Source organism: Epinephelus fuscoguttatus, linkage group LG5 (assembly GCF_011397635.1).
Source record: "Epinephelus fuscoguttatus linkage group LG5, E.fuscoguttatus.final_Chr_v1".
In the NCBI taxonomy this organism is placed as follows: Eukaryota; Metazoa; Chordata; class Actinopteri; order Perciformes; family Serranidae; genus Epinephelus; species Epinephelus fuscoguttatus.
Genome location: NC_064756.1, coordinates 30,105,467 through 30,125,636, shown reverse-complemented (window position 1 = coordinate 30,125,636; position 20,170 = coordinate 30,105,467). Strand labels below are relative to the sequence as shown.

At 40.6% G+C, this 20,170-nt stretch overlaps 1 protein-coding gene across 2 annotated transcripts in view; it reads right to left on the bottom strand.

The window, feature by feature from the left end:
• The window catches only part of robo1 (roundabout, axon guidance receptor, homolog 1 (Drosophila)), a 306,085-nt gene that overhangs the window by 222,161 nt on the left and 63,754 nt on the right, over positions 1-20,170 (bottom strand). For both annotated transcript variants that reach the window (XM_049575681.1, XM_049575682.1), the window contains one exon: positions 19,325-19,449. In XM_049575681.1, the coding sequence (XP_049431638.1) occupies positions 19,325-19,449 (125 nt within the window). The remainder of the gene's footprint in view (positions 1-19,324; positions 19,450-20,170) is intronic.

The following is a 20,170-nucleotide window of genomic DNA, read 5'->3' as shown; positions in this document are numbered from 1 at the left end:
TTTTGTGTAGCAATATCGTATCATCACACAGTTATTATAACAAATACAAATTAGTATTTGATAAATAAATAAATACAAATTCAGTCCACTAGATACATTTTGCCAGAAAAAAAAATAAAGTAAATGAACAGACTTAAAACTTTATCTTAAGACAACGTTTTTGTTTGGGGACATTATTTGGAGTTGAAAAGAGGTAATTACAATATATCACATTATATTTTATCGCAATACTCTGCATATCGCAACATGATTAAAATGGCAATAATATGGTATTGTGACTGGAGTATGTGGAGCCTCCCTCGCACTACGACTACTGCTTCCCAGTACTACTACTATTCTTATTATGAGTAGAGATGCACCGATCCAGCTTTTTTGGTTTCAATACCGATCCCGATGCTGTGGTTTTGAGTATCAGCCGATACCCGATACCAATCCGATACTATGGTTGACCTAAAAAGCTATATACCTTTACATGTAGAACAGAAAAGACTAGAGGCATCAGGCACTGATGACTACACAGTGCTTTCCTAAGATAAAGTGAAACAAGATGAAACAAATTAATTCAATGATGTATTATTAACTATTTTTTTACAAAAATAAACAATTGTGCAACAGCAGTTGAAACAGTGTGAAATACCTCCACGCAGCAGATTCTCTCCTTCGCTCCATGACGTATGACATAGCTCACGTCACAATAGATTTAAAGGGAAAGGATTGCCCCAGGTATAGGTTGCATTTTCTGATACCCGAGCCATCTATTTTGATGATATTGGGGCCGATATTCTATCCAGATATCCGATCGGTGCATCCCTAATTATGAGTGGAATAGTAGGGTCCATGTACACGCACCTAGCGTTGTTCCTCCTGTCCGATCTCTTCATATTATAGTAGACGTTGCTCAATTTGCCTGCTCTTCCCTCAGTGTGCCAGATTATATAGACAAAAGTCTTACTCCTCTGTCTCTTCACTAGTGCATTCTCAAGTTAATTTAAGGATTCAGCAGTCTGAGTTAGTCAAAAAGAGAGGCTATCCTCCTAATTTAGTATTTTTAGTAACACATTCTCCTTTGTGTTACTATTTCTCAACCACAGCTCAAAAAGCGCACAGATCTGAGAAACACAAGGAGAGAATTTCAGCTTCAAAAGATTATAACTTTGGTTTCTAAAGACTTTGCAACAAGACAGATCTAGCTTCAAAAGGTATTGCATTAAGATCTGAAGATAGCTCTTGACAAGGAAAATGTTTTACAAGATCTGAGAAGCTGCAAAAGGTTCAGAAACATCTGTGGAAGATGAGAACTGAACATTTAAACGTATGGAGCTAATGGAGCTCATGTCTGTACAACCTATGATTACCTAAATGCTGAGTTTCTAACAACCACAGGCTCTAACTGATAGACCTAGTCAGAAACAGTGGCAATTAACTAACCATCAAATCTATTCAGGCATAAAAGACTGTGACTAATACTAATGTTATACCAATAAAATGGGCGTGAAGGATATATCAATATATCATTTTGAATAGCTTCTGCTCATGGGGCACTGTAACCTTCAAGCTACGCCTTGTGCAGTCGACTCCACAGAGCTGATAAAAGCGAATGCTGAGTACACAGCTGCACTTGTGCACCAAAGCCTGAAGGTGTGACAGACACAGGCAATAAAACTCAGCAAAGAATGGCAAGATGGTAGAAGCGGCTCCGTTCTCTCTCGCCCTTACTGTCTGAGACATGACATTAATATGAGACAGAGGGAGACAGAGAGTGGGGGAAGTGCACCATATGGATTCAGGAGGAGGGAGAAAAGGTGCAGAAAAGCTGACATAAGTCACCTGAATGCTGTCGGGGTTCTACCAGCACCGGCATCCTCATCATCACCATCACCATCAAGCTGTCTATACCAACAAATGTGTGCTGAATGTACGGTGTGTGCGTACATGAGGGTTTCCCTTTCGTTGAATGCTGTATCCCAGCTGTGTGTGTTTAACCCCACATACCTGGCCCTGCAATAGGTCTCCTCATCCAAGCAATCACATGACAGAGGCCAACGTCCTCTCAGCATCCTTGAGCGCCTGTGATGGGCACCCAGCCAGTGACTGATCGCTCGCTCGTTCCCTCTCGTCAGCACTTTCGCTCATCCAGCTCGTCATCAGTGCTTCGCGGTAATAAAACCAATGTCATCCTGCTCCTTGTGAAGTTCACATGGAGAGATAAGGGAAGGAAATCTGCCACTGGCTTTTTGTTCCAAATTAATTTCCCGCCGTCTTTGTGTACACCATTTTCCTTGGTGGCGTTTAGTGCTGACAGCGAGCTTATCTCATGTTTCCTCGCCTGATTTCAGCCTTCATTAGGAAAATTTGCTGCTTTAAAGTCAATCTCCATTTGACTTTTATAGTCATGTGTGCGTATATGTGTGTTTCTAAATGGAAATAATTGATCAGGTGAGGTTGTTCCGGAGCAACAGGAGCACCTCTTTCGTTAATTAAAGCTGCATGTGGCTGCTGTAAACATTAGGGAAATGGGGCTGTATATCAGGCTTATTACCTGGACATGATCATCAGTGCGAGGACTTTGTCCAGGGAAATCTCTTATAGCCCATCAAACAGAGGATTTGCTGCAGCCAAAAGCACCTGGTCTGTCCACATCGTGTCATCCAGTAAAGGAAGTATAATGCTGTGGTGTCCATATGAGAGTTTAGGGAGAGATAAGAGTCATACAGAAGGGAAACATTTTGGTAGCATCTGGCCATAGCTCAACTCAGAGCCAAGACGTTTTATTTTTTTAATCTTTCTGCTTACTTACTATTATATCACAACAGGAAAGTTCCTTAAGTCTAGACAGTTATCCTATCTCCCAATGTCCCCCAACATTTCTCATCCAAATCATTACATGTGCAGTAGGCAGCAGTATGTTGGAACTGCGCTAAGAGTGTCTGTAGAGATTATGAGGGTGCAGTTGGGACGACAACATTAAGAGGAGATAAGGGAAACTCATAAAATAGCAGCGTTTCATTTCCTAAAAACACAATAGATGCCAGGGCTGCCTGACAGGCTACTATCTGCTGGTCTGTAGAATCATAGCTTGGTTATCATTTCTGTGAATGGAAAGGTAGACCAGCAGCACCACATAGGCGGCTGTGGCTGGAATGTTGATGCTGACACGCAGGCAAATTTCTTGCGTCAGATGATGTCGTATTGGAAAACGGTGCCTAATTGGAGAGTAACACATTCACATAAAGCTAAAAGTGTGTGAGAAGTACTTCATATGGAAGTGTAGTTACTAGCCTGCATTCTTTTCCTGACTTTAAAGCTTCTTTTACACTCCATCCATATTCTCTCCATGCACCTGACCTTCTGCTTTAGAAGCACAATGCACATTAATATTTCATATCACAAACTCAGATACACATACACACATTTTGCCCGACAGCTCAGTGCTGGAAGTCTCTACAGCACAGCATACAGTGCAGCCTGGCAACCCCCTCAGTGTTTTACAGTGCATTCACACAAACAGACACAGTGCCTATAAAAAGTCTTAACCCCCCGCGGAATATTTCACGTTATTTTGTTTTACATCTTTGAATCAAGAAGGATTCAGTGCTTGCTTTTTCACACTGTACGCTCATCAACATATAAAAAGACTGACAGATCTTAGGATGTAGTTTAGCAGAGTAGAAAACAACTGTGTGCTTCAGTTTCAGGAGGGAATCAAATCAATTGGCTGTTTTCACTTCCACGCAGGTTATTTGCATTAAAGTAGGGATAAAGTACACTATGAGATTTATATCTAAACAGATTATACATGTTAGAAACACTTGTTGAATACATGAAAAGACTGGGAACTACATAGTACTAACATGTGGAGTTGGACCATTTCTCTGTCCAGGATTATTTTGGCCAAGACCGAGAAGAACTAGGTTGAACAGGTCAGTGTCCTCTGGCTCTGAACTTGATTCTGGCTCTAGTTGCTCAAACATGGCTGTACAAGTCCAATAAAGTTGCTGGATGGAGCATCCACTGTAGTGCTACAATTAAAAGAGGCTGCAGCTTTCCCACGAGTGGGTGTGTCCTCAGTGCGTTCAGCAAAATCACCCACAGCATCTCAGAGCAGAGAATACTACCTATTTTTCATGACTTTGAAATGTAATTCTGTATACTGGACAACTTTTGTAATCATTCGAATTAGGCTGGGTGCTTAATAACACATTTTTCTGTGGTGTGACAAACTTATTACACATTTTTGTTTTATTTTTTCTTCACTCAGACTTGAAGTTGAACCTTTTTTAACACTTCCCTACGGCATTGGCCATCTTTTGTGTCTTTTAATAGTAGCAGTGGGCGGCATCAGGACATCTCATCCTGTTGCATCTCAGCCCTTACCCATGCATTTGTGTGTTCCCATATAGGGTTAGGGAGTCCAGATTCTTGTTGGGATACAGGGGCAGGATAAAGTGTTGGGACTACATAGTCATCCAAACAAAGGTTTTCCAGACTAAGGTTTATAAGAAATCATCGGCAGGATGGCTGCAAGAGTGACAAAAAAAAAAACAAAAAAAACCACAAATGTATTTTTCTTCATCAATAAAGATTTAAAAATGACGATAACCACCATATTACCTTAGATTAATGACTTTTTAAGTCTAACAGCAGAGCACTTGTTCCTGCTCTTCTCGTCTTACTACCGTCATCACCAATATAACCTCTGAATCCAAATATTATTATATTTGGACTAGCACCTGCCATAATAGATGCCTTGTGCGCTGGCCTCTGTTGGTTTGCCATGTCCTAGTAGGTTGCCAGGTTTGCATGCATTGCACTAGAAACTACCAAATCATGTTTGAAAGACAAACTGTCTTTTTGAGTCATCTGTCAAGTCTAAGTCAAGTCTCAAGTCATGAATACCAAGTCAAAGTGAAGTCGAGTCCTTTAGCATCATTAGTCAAGCAAGTCTTAAGTCGTCAAAGTTGTGACTCAAGTATGACTCAAGGCAAGTCATATGACTTGAGTTGCCCAATCTCTGGGTGAAACCATTGCTGCTACAGCTGTGTCGGTTTACATATACGGACAGAATCAGGGCCTTGAAAGGTCCCATTTTATAGGAAATGATTTCAACCACTATACATACCCCTTTATAACTCCGTTCCAAGGGGCAAGGGGGAACTCAAAAACAAATGGTAGGGAATAAACGAGAAGTGAGATTGGGCCTAAAACTATACTGATCTATAGATGAGAGTGTATGGACGCCTATACTATCATTATACATTCAATCCAAGCTCAAGCTTCTCCAACAAGCTTTTAGCAGCAGCAATGGTAACATCTTGGACATTTCTGACAAAATATATATAATAAAAAGTCAGCCCAATCTTTCTATTTCTCTTCACCATAGATGGAAACTAAGGAAGGCACCTAAAGGTCCCACCCCCTGAGCTAGTCTTTGCCGCTTTCACTTAGACAGAGGCTAAATAAATGACCAGACTCCTTCTTCCTCCTCTCCTCTTCCTCATCGATTGTCCGCATGTCTGTGCCTCAGTGTCTCGTGGCAGCAGAAGCCAAAGTGATGGAGACAAAAGGCGGTTTGGGTATTAATTCAGCGCTCACGTCTTCTTTCAGGATCCTTTCAGATGCAAAACGCCAGGCTGCGCAGTGGGCAGAAGGGGACGCTGACAATTACAGCCTCACATTGAGCCACCGTTGGAGACTCACTCTTCAGACTGATTGACAAATGAAAGAGCTGAAATAGCTTCCATTTAAAACGGCCACTTGCCAGAATAGGGGGATCATCTCCAATATCTTGTCTCAAATGGGAAAGGGAAAAGATGAGCGTGCATGGGAAATTGAGCTCGCAATTCAGAACTTTACAAAGGCCATTTAGGCTACATGCACAGAATACCCAGTGGTATTGCTGCGGCTTTAAAGCTCAAATTCAATGGATCATCAAGATAAAGCAGCGACTTTCTGCAGGGATTTGCATCCAACTGCTCTTTCCCCAAAATCTAAAAACTTTTCCTGCTGTGCAGACTAATCCACTGTACACACAGATGAATATAAATACAGGGTGCACACAAACATATACATTATACGTAAACATAATTAGCCAAAATTACTTTGGTCATAAAGCAAAAATCAACAAATATGTCTAGTAATCTCTGTGTGAGATTTTGAGGGAGACAAACAGAGATGTTCTTTGTCCTGCCAAGCAAGTAGACTCATGGATTTCCAATCATGGACGGTGCTCAATTTGTCTGCTCTTCCCCCGGTGTGCCAGATCTACACAGCTGAGTACAGCATCCAAATTGACAGTTTGTGGAGACGGATGCCTGTTGAGTGGGAACTGAAAATGTTTTCTTGCTGAGAGTAGATGTGTAATATTTTACTGTCCTTATAAACTTCCATTTCCAATTCAAATATGCATGAATATAACTCACAGGACTCAAAGGAATGAAATAACAAGGATATGCAATAGGTTGAAGGAAAAGCTGTAGTGGAGGCAGGAGTAGTGTTACTGTTTGAGTTAAGCCTCAATTAGAGGAGTCAAAGAACCGGAAAAAGAATAAAAGATGAAAAACACAAAAGACAATTACTGTGATTTGTGTTTAAAGGGAAGTTATTATTGCTGTTTGGGTTTTCCCACCGGATACGTACGTTGTACTTTGGCCTTCAGGCTGCGGAGCCTGGAGAGCAACCCCTGTAATCTGGACGCAGGAGAGCCTCCACAGTGATTTGGCAAAATTGACTCCGTCTCACTGCTGTGTGCATGAGATGCAGGTAGCCAGAGTAGACACAACACAGGTATAAATAACAAGTACTGTGTCTGAGAGCACAAACAGCTGCAGGGGACTGCTGCGTGCTGCTGTAGGAGCACAAACAGGTTCTTTAATGGAGAGAGGGATGTGAGGAGAAATTCATTTGCGAGATGACACTCTCCCGCAGCCCCACAGCGCAAACCCCGTGAGAGGGATGCTGTGGCTCGGAGGATGGGGAGAGGCGGTGGGGGTAGTGGATTTGTGTGTGCGAGGGGGTGGGTGAGGGGCAGATTGAGGAACGGGGTGAAACGATGCAGCGGTGCCCGTGTCATGGCTCTATGGAAATCAGTAAACTCTGCTGAATGCACAGCACATCACACATAAATACATGTGTACACACACACACACACACAGCACAGGGAACGAAGAGGTATGAAGGAGCTGAATGCAGAAAAATGGGCAGCTATTCTGTTATTGTATTATCTGCTGCCGTATTGCCTTGTATTTGATTTAAAAGCAGTGACATAAGATGGGAAGCAAGTTCATTGTGTGTGTTTTTTTCTTTGCCGCATTCAAATGCGTCCAGAGGATTTTTTATCAATAAAATCCTTATTAAAACCACTGGCTGTGGTATATTGGATAAATATGCAAAAGAAAAACTTCCTGTTGCTGCTCGCAGGATATTCCGAATTAAATTAAGAAATGCCCAAATGCCTAAGAGGTTGTAAATGCATGTGTAGGTGGTAATGACTACTAAATTAGTCAGCATATTTTGTGATGACATTACAGCTTCAGCCATTTCTGTTGATCTTGCTTAAACTGCCGGCAATGACTTGCACACTTGTGGGTTCAATGCATCTGATATTATCAAACTTTTTTTCAGACTAATTGAGTTCAACTTAATGACTCTTCATTTATTTATCTATTTATTTATTTGGAGTGGCACCTTTTGGTCTGTTACAGGAAGTGCGACCTGTCCTTAATTTCCCCTTCCTCTTGGACCAACACTTACAGATTTAACAGTAGTGAGCTGAGGTTCAAGGTGAAGTCATGCTGGATGCAAGCTGTAGCCGAAGGTGTGGAATAAAGAAATGGCACACTCAAGCTAAGGACATCAAATTTCAAGCCTGAGAGCAAAATATGAAAGAAAAATAAATAAATAAATAAAGCTGGCTGTGTACAAAGACACCCCCTGACACACACAAACACACACCTCCATGACAAAAAGAGAAATGCCTGGAAAACAAAAAGGAGGTGAATAATAATAAAAACAAATGCCCAAACCTCCTGGAGCAGATTTTTCATCATTAAATGATGGCCTGAGGGCGGAGAGAGTATGATGAGGAAACACTGGCTTGTGCCCTGCTCTGTAATTAAATGGTGGCCGGATGGAGTGAGAGGCAGGGAGATGATAAGCACTGGGCTCTGTGCCCCAGGACAGACGAATATTGTCAGATGCTTTAAACAATGCGGTTATCTGCGAGCGAAGTCAATTTTTTTTTCTCTCTCTTTTTTTTTTTTGCAAAAACAAAGATGGCAGACAGATTGGCACTTTTTCCTAATGGAATCCCTGCAGCCTCTCTCGAAAACAGAAATGCAAAGGATGCGTCTACATTAAGGAAACAACCAACTGCACAACACACAGAGAAAAAATGAGTCATAAATGAGGGTAAGGGTAAGATGAAAATAAAAATTTGTCAGGAAGCCTACAATAGTGCATGAGCTGATTTAAAAGACAAGAATTTAGATACTCTAAAGGGATGCGTCAGGATATGTTCCTTTTTTATATGTTTAGAAACTGACAAACATATGGGGTGCATTTCATCATGCTAATGGGTGTCCTCACTTTCCTCACTTGCTTCCTTTCCTTGTGTCTTAGTCCTGCCCATCCTGGAATTGCGAGTGGAGGAGGCAAGGAAGATATGTGAGGAGTTGCCAAATGAGAAATCCTAGGTTCCACAGCATCATTTTTAAGCAACGTCAGTTAATTATGACATGCTGAACTGACGAGTATGAATGTTCACAGACTCCCGTATAAGAACAATGTCAAAATCTTACAGTATCTTCCACAGATAGGAAAATCTGTTATAAGCCTAGAAAAGTCTCACATATACAAGAGGCCTTTATTTCACTTCGATATGTAAATTAACATAACCAAATGTTATTATTACTGCTGATTATTTTAATTATCAATTAATATTCCTTTTAAATCTTCTAATTCATGTATGGATCAGTGTTATTTGTTATGACCACTGAGGCTATTCATTTACTTGTATTGTAAATTAAAATTAAAAAAAAACAAAGTGCTGCTTTGTGCGATGCCACAATACTTTGCAACTACATGATCTTACACATTGTAAAGTGTTAGACTTATTGCACCCAAGGTGATGGTACATATTATGCAATATAAAAATAAACTGTGTGAATAAAGAAACATGTAGAGGTGTGACATTTTAAGTCATGGAGCGCAAAAAAAAAAAAAAAATCTTTGGTGTAGGATACAGCTGTGTGTTGTCCCTCTACGCTCCTCCAGAAGCCTCCTCTCTCCTCTCCTCTTATCTCCTCCTGGTCTATTTAATGAATTGGGAGATCCTTCATGTAGGTGGAGGAGGGACAAGAGAGGAGGCTGGGAAGCATACGTTTACACGATGAAAAGGACCCATGGATGCCATTATGTCTCTGCAGGCCATTTGAATAGTGAGGTAAGTGTAACTTTATATAACTCCAGATCTTTTAAGTATTTATAAGGAGTGTGTTACTGTTAAGTAAATAAGATCAGATGTGACACCAATATAAATGCTTACTTGTGCTCAGAGACATAGTGCATGCTGTGAATACAGACAGGAAGGAAACAGAAGCCCCAAAAACTAATTTAAATATTAGGATTTGTGACCTCCTAAATAATTTTCCTAAATACAAACTAAAAGACAAAGAAGATCAAGAGTTTACAGCCATGCTAGCAGCTCTGTGAGGTTGTAGGTACAGTGGTGATTTGAACTAAATGCTAAAGTAATCATGCTAACATTCTAACAATGCAAATATACTGATGTTTTATTAGTTTGTTAGCACGCTAAAATTTCCAAAGACATGTTAGTTATCACTGCTCACGGGTCTGTATATTTAAGCCTTGCCTGAATAGCTTATCATAGGGCTTAGGAGGTTATTCACTAAGTGCCGATCCTGTATCTAGAGCACACATTTCTTGTGTTTATTTGAACCTAAGTCAAAGTTAAGATGAAGTTGATGGGAATGGGAATGCAAGTATTTTGCCATAAACTAAAGCGAACATAAATGTCTTTCCCAAAGTCCATGACAATTCATTAAAAACATTAAAGTTGTTTCACTTTAAACTACAAATGTCAAATTCACGGCCCCTTGAGCTTTTGGTGCCGTGCCATTTTTCCAACAGCCCAAAATTCCAAAGCCTCATTAGCTCAAAAGCCAATTTCTCCGACAGCCTGTTATCCCTAAAACAAACACCCAAAGTCCCATTTGTCTGAAAATACACGTTCCCTGTAGTTAGATTCAATTTCATCAGAGGCATTTTCTCTCAACCCTTTGTGGCTTTTGTCAGCGGCGTTTGAGCCACCGATCCAAGGTGTTATCCACTGACCCGTTCCTTTCTTTCCAGTGATTTTTGTGCCACCAAACGTGGGTGTTTTGAGCCAAAAGACGATCTTTCCTAACCATGACCAAGTGGATTTTGTGCCTAAATCTGGCCACATATTCACCACAGTACTGCTGATAAATGTAACATATCCATGGTTTACAGAAATGTACAATGCAAACTTTTTTTCCCCTGGCACTTGGGTTGTCTAACTGCAAGGATTCTGTATTTTTTGGAGAAACAGGACTTTAGAGCAGTGGCCGTTTGTTTTTAGGATAAAGGCTATTAGTGGGAATGGGCTTTTGGTCCAATGGGACACTTAACAGACTGACATGGCTTTGGAATTTTGGGCCGCCTGATCAACAAGCAGTCCCTGAACCTTGCTGCCAGCAATGCTAACAATTGTATAAATTCCTCCGACAGACTATCCAACAGGAGAAAATGAAAAAGAGCTTCAATGGGACCAGAATGTAAGGCCTTCAGATGCCGGATGATTGGTCTTGCGTCAGATCTTAAGAGTGAATACCAGTTAACAGTGCAGACATAGTCCACATTCAGTCACTAAGAAGCACAAGAGACTTCCTGACATTTGATTCAAGCCTTGTCTGCAAACGCCCCAATAATGAGTTTAGTTCCAGTGTAAACAATTGCATCAACACGCCTTGTTTTGATTCCATTAAACACAAAAGCAAACATTTTGCTCCTTGAACACAAATACTACCATATATCATACTTAATGGTGTTGAAACTGATTAAACCACACACAACAAACACAGCACAGTCCTGAATGCACAACAGAACAAACGGTTATCGTGCGGAGAAAGTAAGTGAGGAGGAAAATAATGCATGGAGTGACAAGTGGAATAAGCACATGTGCAATTTCAACTGACAAGACTAAGATTGGTTTGCTTTGAGAAATCAGTATGGACAGTGTTCAGAGAAACGGCCTAGTCAAGGCTTTTTTTCCCCCTTTTTTTTGACAAAGCTTTTTAATATGTCTTAATGGAATGAATGGTGTCACTAAATTGTATCGTTCTCTGTCTGTCACAAGAATTTCATTATATGAAATGCCAAGCCTTCAATCCTTTTCCTACTTCAATAATGGCACAATCTCCCTTGAGAGAGAAGAATAAAACACAGTGGTGAAATGTGGATTTTTCACCTAAATACAATTATAGGGCATTTTGCAAAGTGCTGTATAAAGCAATCGGGAATCACTCTTGAAAGTTGGCAAGGAGAGAAAAATACTTTGTTTTTAATGTCTGGATATTTTATTTTGACTTTTTCATTGGTAAAAAGCTTTTGTCTGCCCTTTGCCAAGCAGAGATTGTTGTATCGCTGCCAGTCAGGCTTCGAATTCTCTGGATGGGGATTGAAGATGAGTACAGTCATCCCTGAAAAATGGCTGTGACTCCATGGACTCGTGCGACTGATGCCAAAGTAGACTGCTTCATTTTTCTGGCTTTAGCTTCAAATTAGATCAGACATCAGAAACGACCTTCAGATATCAGCAAAGCCAATATGCTGACTAGGATGCATCAGAGAAAAAGGCCAGTGATCAAGATTTATGGAGTGAGGCTGCACTGTGTGTCAAGAGTGATACGTGTCTCATCAACAGTGAAATGAAATGTCAGATTAGTTTGTGCGAGGGCGTGTGCGCGTTTTAGCTCGTCTGCAGGAATGCTCTAATGGTTGTTTGTACATAAGATTGAGAGACAAAGAGACAAAAGAATTTGCCGTTAAATTGAGACCCAAAGCGAGAGAATGAAAGGAGAGCGTGAGTGTCAAATAGGGTGCTTATAGTGCAGAACACTAATAAGGAGAGCGTCAGCAGGACAGCGGCAGCAGATCCATTCTCCTCCCGGCTCCATCTTGGCAGTACCTGTTATAAACTTCCTCTGCCGTCTTGCACAATTGGTTCTGTAATTTAAAAAGGTCAGCATGGCTCTTGTGTAATTCAATGCTCTCATGGTGCTGTATTAACCACATATTTAATCACCCTCAGGGTGGTGTGCAAACTGAATACTGAATGTAAAGGGAAGAGGTAGAGCCCGCAGTACAACACAGGGCCCAGCTCTCCCACCTGATATATGACTCACAGCATGTGGGAGAAGTTTATCCATGCGTATTGTACGGCTCTGTGTTTCCACTGTAGTTGAGAATAACATCTGGAAAACTGAATCTTTTAAATAAGGAATTTATCTGCGAGCATGGCATAAAATAAAATTGGATGGTCGCTGAAAAATAGTTTGTTTTAAGTTGTTTGCACAAAGGAAGAAGAATGAGTAAATTTAATTTGTCTGAAATGCACTGTGGCTGTGGAAGATGCAATATCTTGTGTTATGGAGTTTGGTTGTCTTGGCAATAAAATTAAAGGGCAGGTTCGCCAATGAAAGCCCATCCATGGTATGAAGAAAACTGAATTCTGTATCATGAGACATACAGTACTGTATATATTGCACATTTTCTACGGTATAATTATTCTTCGAAAGACAAAACGTTAGAAGTTTGCAAACAAAACTGTGAGATAGATAGCAGCCTCAACCCTACAATGCAGGCATAATACATACGCAATATCTTTCATGCAAAACAGAAGTTTTAGGTTGAATTGAATCCAAAACAAATCTTAAATTGCTATATCTGCCCGCTGCCTACTTGACAAGTGTGTTGCACCTGCTGCATTGAGGCTGAAGGAGCATTATGGGAACTGATGATACTTCACCCAAGAAACCAGCCACCAGGTAAATTACAGTGAGCAGAGAGCCACTTTATAATCTTTAAACAGAGGTCTCATACATGGGGGTCAATATACTGTACATACGGCATGCTTGGCTGAGCAGACGGCACTGGTCGAATGCAGTGTAAAGTGACGCTAAAGAGAGAGGATGCATGAATATATTTGTCTGTAGAAATACCAGCCACTTAACCTGTATGTCCCTCCTTCTAACATGCCCTGCCATAGACAGGAAATATCAAAGGGTGTGTTCGTAAATCCAATCTGACAATCTGAATCTGAATGGGGTGTTCTGATAACCGAACCGTACGTTGCAACAGTGCTCCGTATTTAGGAATGGTCCAGTATATGCCAAAGTGCATTCTGAGTATTCCCAAATGCACCCAGATGCAAACATGCAACCAAACTGGATATGAGATTAAAAATCACAGCATAGCTGAGAGTTGAATTTGGTCAAATGGTTGTTTAAAACACATTTTATGTTTACATTTTTTAGGTTAATAGAGTTCAAGTATGTTGTGCAGACTCCAAACATTGCAACATTAAACCCCTGGAAAGTTGGGATTGTGGTAAATAAAGTACTTCAGTGTCACTACATTAATCCTTGATACACATCATGGTGTCTGTAGATCTTTGATAGCGAACATGCTTATATAAGCCCCAACCACAAATCACGTTGCCTAGTTACAAAGCCACCACTCATGTTATTTGCATGAATCTCCTGACCCTATCACTAGACAAGAACATAAACACTGGAGAAAAAAAATATGTTTGATAGAAATGTTTTCAAAGTTAATCCTTTTTATAATATGCACATAGCAAATACAGTATGGTCAGGGTTGGGAAAGTATTAGTTATGCAACTAAAACACGTGGTTAAGGTTAGGGAAAGGTCCTGTTAATCAAAACACACTTGTTAATTGCAGAGCTGTGAAGAGACGCAAACGCCCGTTCCTGCATTGAATGTTGGCACTGAATGTAAATTGTAAGGTGCGTAATTGTTCAATATGAATGTAATTCCTGACATTCTGGGCTGATATCCTCCCACAGTCTCAAACTTTTGCTACAGTGAGACTGAGTACGTATGGTACTGGCTCATTACATATGAGCCTGAGAGGGTTAACAAAGTACCTCAGAAAACCCAGAGGATGACAATACCTTTTTAAAAAAGGGAACAGGGAGTCATTGCCTTGGGGAACTGCTGGTATTTACTTTAAGGCAAGGAAATTAAAAGAGCTGTCAGTCAGCAAGTATGCAAAGAATTAAAATCAAAGCAATGCCTTGACATTTCTTTCTCATGGAAAGACAATGCAAGGAAGGCGTAGGGTCCTGGCGGAGTTCGACTCTCCTGCATCTAGATGTTTATGACAATTTCTTTACCATGCTGACACATTTGCAGAAAGTAGAATCCATGACTTGGATCTGACATCTCTCTCTGGTTTGTGTGAATTGTCACTGAAGCTGAACGCCTCGCTTGAGGCATCAAGCACCTTACATAAGAAAGAATATCTATTTTCAAATCTTTGTTCCCAACTCCGGTACGCTTAGATACGTCATTCTGCTCTTACAATTCTTGTGGGTATCACCTTGTATCTTTACAGCTATAACTAGAGCAGAATATGAGTGAGAGGAGATACAGATAAGAAAAGCCCCTGGTTATAGCACTCTGATGACATCAGAGTGTTAAGCAGAATTCACTATGAGCTGAATTTAATCCTGAAACAGCTCTAACTGCTGCCAGTCAGAAATCCTGTTCTGACGGTGTGATTGAAAGCATTTTTGCCAAGGTAGTGATCCCTCACCTGTGCGCACACATGCAGTCACACATACACCATTACATCAGGGAGCCACACACTGCCCTCTGCTTGACAAGTAAATTGCTTCCTAGATCGTGTTGGCGAAAGAAAATACGGAGAGAAAGAAGATTGTGGCACAGACATGGTAAAAGAAAATGAATGAGAGGTGAAAGGCAATAGAAAGACGCGAAGGAGCCCAAGAAAGTAGATAACAGAAAGCAGCAAGTGTGAAATTCCCTGCTAAGCAGGACTGCATGGACCTGTCGTCCTGTCTGATGGGAACTGGGCAGAAAAGGAGCGAAATCAACACGGTGTAACTGTGATGACTGTCGAGTGTGGTGACAATAAAACTTTATAGGTGATTCTCTTACTTCTGACGGGGAGATGTTTCAATAACATGACGCGGCCGTGGATAAGAGACAAAACTTCTTGAAACACATTTTGTCAAAAGTCCAACTGAATCATGTTAGAATAAGCCCATATAAGAGCCTGTGTCCACTTTTGTTAGAGTGCTGGTGTCTTTTTTTCAAGTGGTCACAATGAGGAGAGTGTATGCAGCCGCCTAGAGAAATAACGCTGGCATCTCCAGCTTTTTTGTGTTCTTGCTCCAAGGGCTCCGAGCTGAACTTTTAAGAAAGGTACTGGTTTCTTTCGTCACTGCTGCTCCTTTAGCTATTGTCCACCCGAACTGTCAGTCAGAAACTATTACAACACAGATGGAAGAGCCCATTTGTGGGAGCAGATCAGTCGGATACTGGGTGTTACCGGTGAGTGTTGTGCTTTTATCACTGTACGTGTTGAAAGCTTGTTGTTAACTGCGTGGGCAACACTCTGTTAACATAGCATTATGTTAGCTACCTAGCTTATGTTAATGTCAAGGCATTGTCATTATGTGACGCACCCTGTACAAAATAGAGATGTAACGATCCATCTATCCGGATCGATATATGGATTCAATGATCAACGATCCAATATCATCAATGCAAAGAGAGAAAATCGATCCATATCATCATCTTTAGATTATTATTATTTTTTTGTTTAAAAGTCTGTATCACCGTCAAACAGCAGTGGGCAGACGGCAAGCAGCCAAGAGAAAGACAGTGAGGGTAACGTTATCTTCTGGGAAAAAAAAAAATCAGCAGTGTGGAAATATTTTAGATTATAGAGAAAATATGGGTCAGCAGACAGAACACATGGCGTATGTAACAGTCCCATTGTGAGATAAAACACGACGCACCTGCCTGGCTGGGCATCTAACTCAGCTAACCTCTCACTACAGCAACGCTGGCTGCTATGTTTCAACAATGTTTGGCTGAAAAAACGTCCATGCAGGTTGAAATTTAAACGTACTGTTCTGTCATCTGGAGATGCAGTGACTCAAATTAAGGGTAAGTAAGAAAATTAATAACATTACATGTAATTTGTTAGGCTATGAGTGGAGGAAAAAGGTTCACTAGCTGCTAGGCTATTTAATGCAATGTAAACATGCTAAAGCTAACAGTGAGTGACTTGCTAAAAACTATTGTTTGCTCTATGAATCTTGACAGTTACTGAGCTGAACTGAATAGTTTTGTTAAACAATGTTGTTGTTAATCCATGTTTTATGGCTGTGTGTCTGTGGAGTCAATTTAAAGTAAACTTTATTGCACAATTCCTTATGTACTGTTTATAGGCTAACTATTATGGCAAAAAGTAAAAAAGAAAGAAATCATCTCATATCAATCGCAGGCCCCTGAATCACATCAAATAGTATCATGGCAGACTTTGTAATATCAACAAATATTGTATAGAGATTTACACCCTTAGTACAAGATGCGTGACAGCGTCGAGACTGAAATGTGAAACATTTTGAGAGAAAGTATTTTTTATCAGGCAAAGGTCAACTAAAAAGTGCACTATTCCTACCACACATTTCCACCTTGATGACAGAAAATAATGGCATGTTACACCGGGAATGTGCATTCTCTGAACCTATTAAAATCTACAAAATCATAAAAACCAACAGTAAACTTAAAGTGACTGGAATTTCATCGACACGAGAAGCACAACAGACAGTACCATGATCAAGGATTAACATGGTACATGGACTAGTGTTTCCAGGGGCAGACTGGCCATTGGGAAGTTCGGGAAGACTCCCAAATGGCCGGGTCATCCAAGCCGAACCAGCATATGGTCATAGAGTTTTTATTTTTTAATTGCTGATGTCAGTAGTTACTGCATGGTATGGTTCTTGGCTGTGGCCTCGGCCGGCCTGGCCCCTGCAGCCACACTGGGCCAATCCCACACTTTGGATATGGAAGGTGGAAACAAGCAGATCCTCCAAAATTTGGACTGATCCTTCTGTCTGATCGGCTCAGTCATTCTAATTGTGAAGAGTTCCATCCGTCCAAAGTCAGTGAAAATGGACAGGAGGACAGGAAGGAAGATAGCAGTAGTTGGCAGCATACTGGGACTTTGTTACCACCTCGCCTAGGCTTGCATGGACCTGTCATTTTTTTAAATCAGTGGCTATGGGCTTATACAGACTGGGGAGGCAGGTGTCAGCAAGATATCCTAAAGTGAAAAATTACTGCCACACAATTCTAAAGGCCTCTCCATCTTGAAGTCACAGGCTGAATTTCAGTCAAATTACATCCTGAGAGTTTCCCCCATTTTGTATCTATTCAGTCACTACTGTTTGGTTTTTGCACCAAAAAAGAAAATTCAAAATATTGAAAAGAAAAAAGTATAAGCCATTAAAAAAGACTTCTCACTACTGGCCTAACTAGAAAGGTCGAGACAGCAACCACTTTTCTTTTTTTTTTTTTTTTTTTTAATAATTTTACCCCAACTCTCACACATGGTTTCCCATTTCTTAGCTTTAGAATGTTGGGAATATCTGAAATTCATTGGTGACCTTGTAACTTTTTGAGAGAAGCCACAGAAAGTTTCAATAATACATTTCCGACTCAATGCCTCTCTCAAACCAAGCCCAAAATATTCAACCACCAGATACAATATCTATTCAGAACTCTTGTGAGGTGAGGTGCTTCAAAAGAGCTTAGCCCAATGTCTGCAGCACTCAAAATACCCAGAAGTTTAAGTAATATTCAAATGATAATTGGGGCATTTCTTATTAGGACTTTTATCACTGAGTAGCAGAGTGAATGTTCAACTAATGTTTCATAGCACCACATGTAGGGCTGCCACTAACGATTATTTTCATTGTCGACTAATCTGTCGATAATTTCTTCGATTAGTCGACTAATCATTTCATCGAAAAATGTGTTAAAATGTTGAAAAATGTCGGTCTGTCTCGCCCAAACCCCAAAATTACGTCATCTAATGTCTTGTTTCTTACTCACGCCAAAGGGTTTTAGTTCACTGTCACAGGAGAGTGTGTAAAGCTGCCAATATTTGAACGTAAGAAGCAGCAGTAAGAGTATTTTGGGGTACTTTTATAGTACTTTTCTATGAAAAATGACTCAAACCGATTAGTCAACTACTAAAATAGTCACTGATTATTTTAATAGTCGATTAGTCATCGATTAGTCGACTAATCGTGGCAGCCCTAACCACATGCCTCGTCCACATTTACAACCAAGATCAATGAAAAGTGCTCAGGAGAAGAGATAACACATTGTTTCAGGATATTTAGTTTTAGTTTTTCACCACCCACATTTACACACATCTGGTAGAGCATTCATTGTAACTCAACAGAGAGCTTCTAAACTTCCCAAATCAGTTTCATTTGTACGATTCTGAGGGACAGGGTAGATACCAACTCATAGAATTTTAATGTATAGGATATTACCTGTGCAGCATTAACCCAAAACAGATGCTCCAGCAAGAGTGTAGAGACAGATGAGGTTGGAGACCAGTTCTATACACACTGATAAAACTGGCATGATTTCTGTCGGCACATTCAGGTCACAGAGGACTCACAGTCAATTTTTACAATCTGAAACATACTCATTTTTACTTTGTGACAAATGTCCCAAGCGTACTCCATTCATTCCATTCTTTATATCCTTATCAGTAAGACTGGAGCCTATCTGAGCATACACACAGTGTCTATTGAGATAGGACAGGTATCTTCCAGCCAATCAGAAAGCTGTTTCACTCAGTGTACTGTATAGCAAGACAAATGCTTACAAGTTTCCTGAGACAGCTGAGCTTTCTATGAATATCTACTGTTAAAGACTGCACTGGACTACATATAAATGCTGATGTGTGCTAAGAACAGTTTGCAACTCTGATGCCAAAAGACTGATGTAACTCCTCACACTATAAGGTTTACGGTTACATGCCGATAATAAATCATTAAAGCTACAGCAAAGGTGTCAGGCACATAATAGTCAGACAATCGCAGACTGACAGACACACTGACAAACCATGATGATGGAGCCAGACAATGATGTATTCATCACTGATGAGAACATGCCAGTGCAGAGAAATATGAAACAGTTTACCTGGAACTAAAGGAACCTCCTGGCCCTGTGTCATCCTGAGCAGAACCATTATGAGGAGGGGCGTGGCCCCTGACCACGTGCCATGCATTATGATGCTCACTGTCCTGGCATCACTGGGCGTCAATCTGAGGAAAGGAGATAAACAGAAAACAGGTCAAGAGTGGTGCTGAGATATCTCTCTCTTTACTGGGTTGAAAAAAGAAAAATGGATATTCAATTTGTTGTGCAAATTACAATAAAATGCCAGAGTGCAGGGGAAACAACAATCATTGCAACAACAAGACCACGATACATAAAGCAACCTTTTCTAATGGCACTTTAAAGCATTAGTGAATACAAAGTAGCTTTCATGACAAACAATAAACAAAGTAAAGGAACTCCACAGAGAATTGAGTTCCTTTATGTTGTAATAGTATAGCAGCTGAATCTATAATTTATTATCCTGGGAGAGTTCAGTGTTAGAATGTTAAGAAGATTGAAAATCGACTTTCTCTGCTGCTAAACTCTTACTCAGTATCTCCTTTTGTACACACACAACAAACACCTCTGTGTCAAACTGATTCCAGACAGGTGAGACTAAAGTGTCCGAGTTTAGTGGTGTGTGTGAGACAATGCCGCTTTGCTGACATCACCTGCGCGTAGTGACAGGGACCGTCTGTGGCATGGAAATAAATCAGAGGATTCTCCGGATCAGCCATCTGTGGAACAACCTGTTCACCCTTGTTTGATTACATCCAGCGGGCCAGGATGCCTCGGCTGCTTCGTCTCCTGGTCTTTCTCCATATCTCTCTCTCTTTCACGCTCCCCTCTCTGCACAGTTATGCACTATGATTTCCTCTTCGCGGG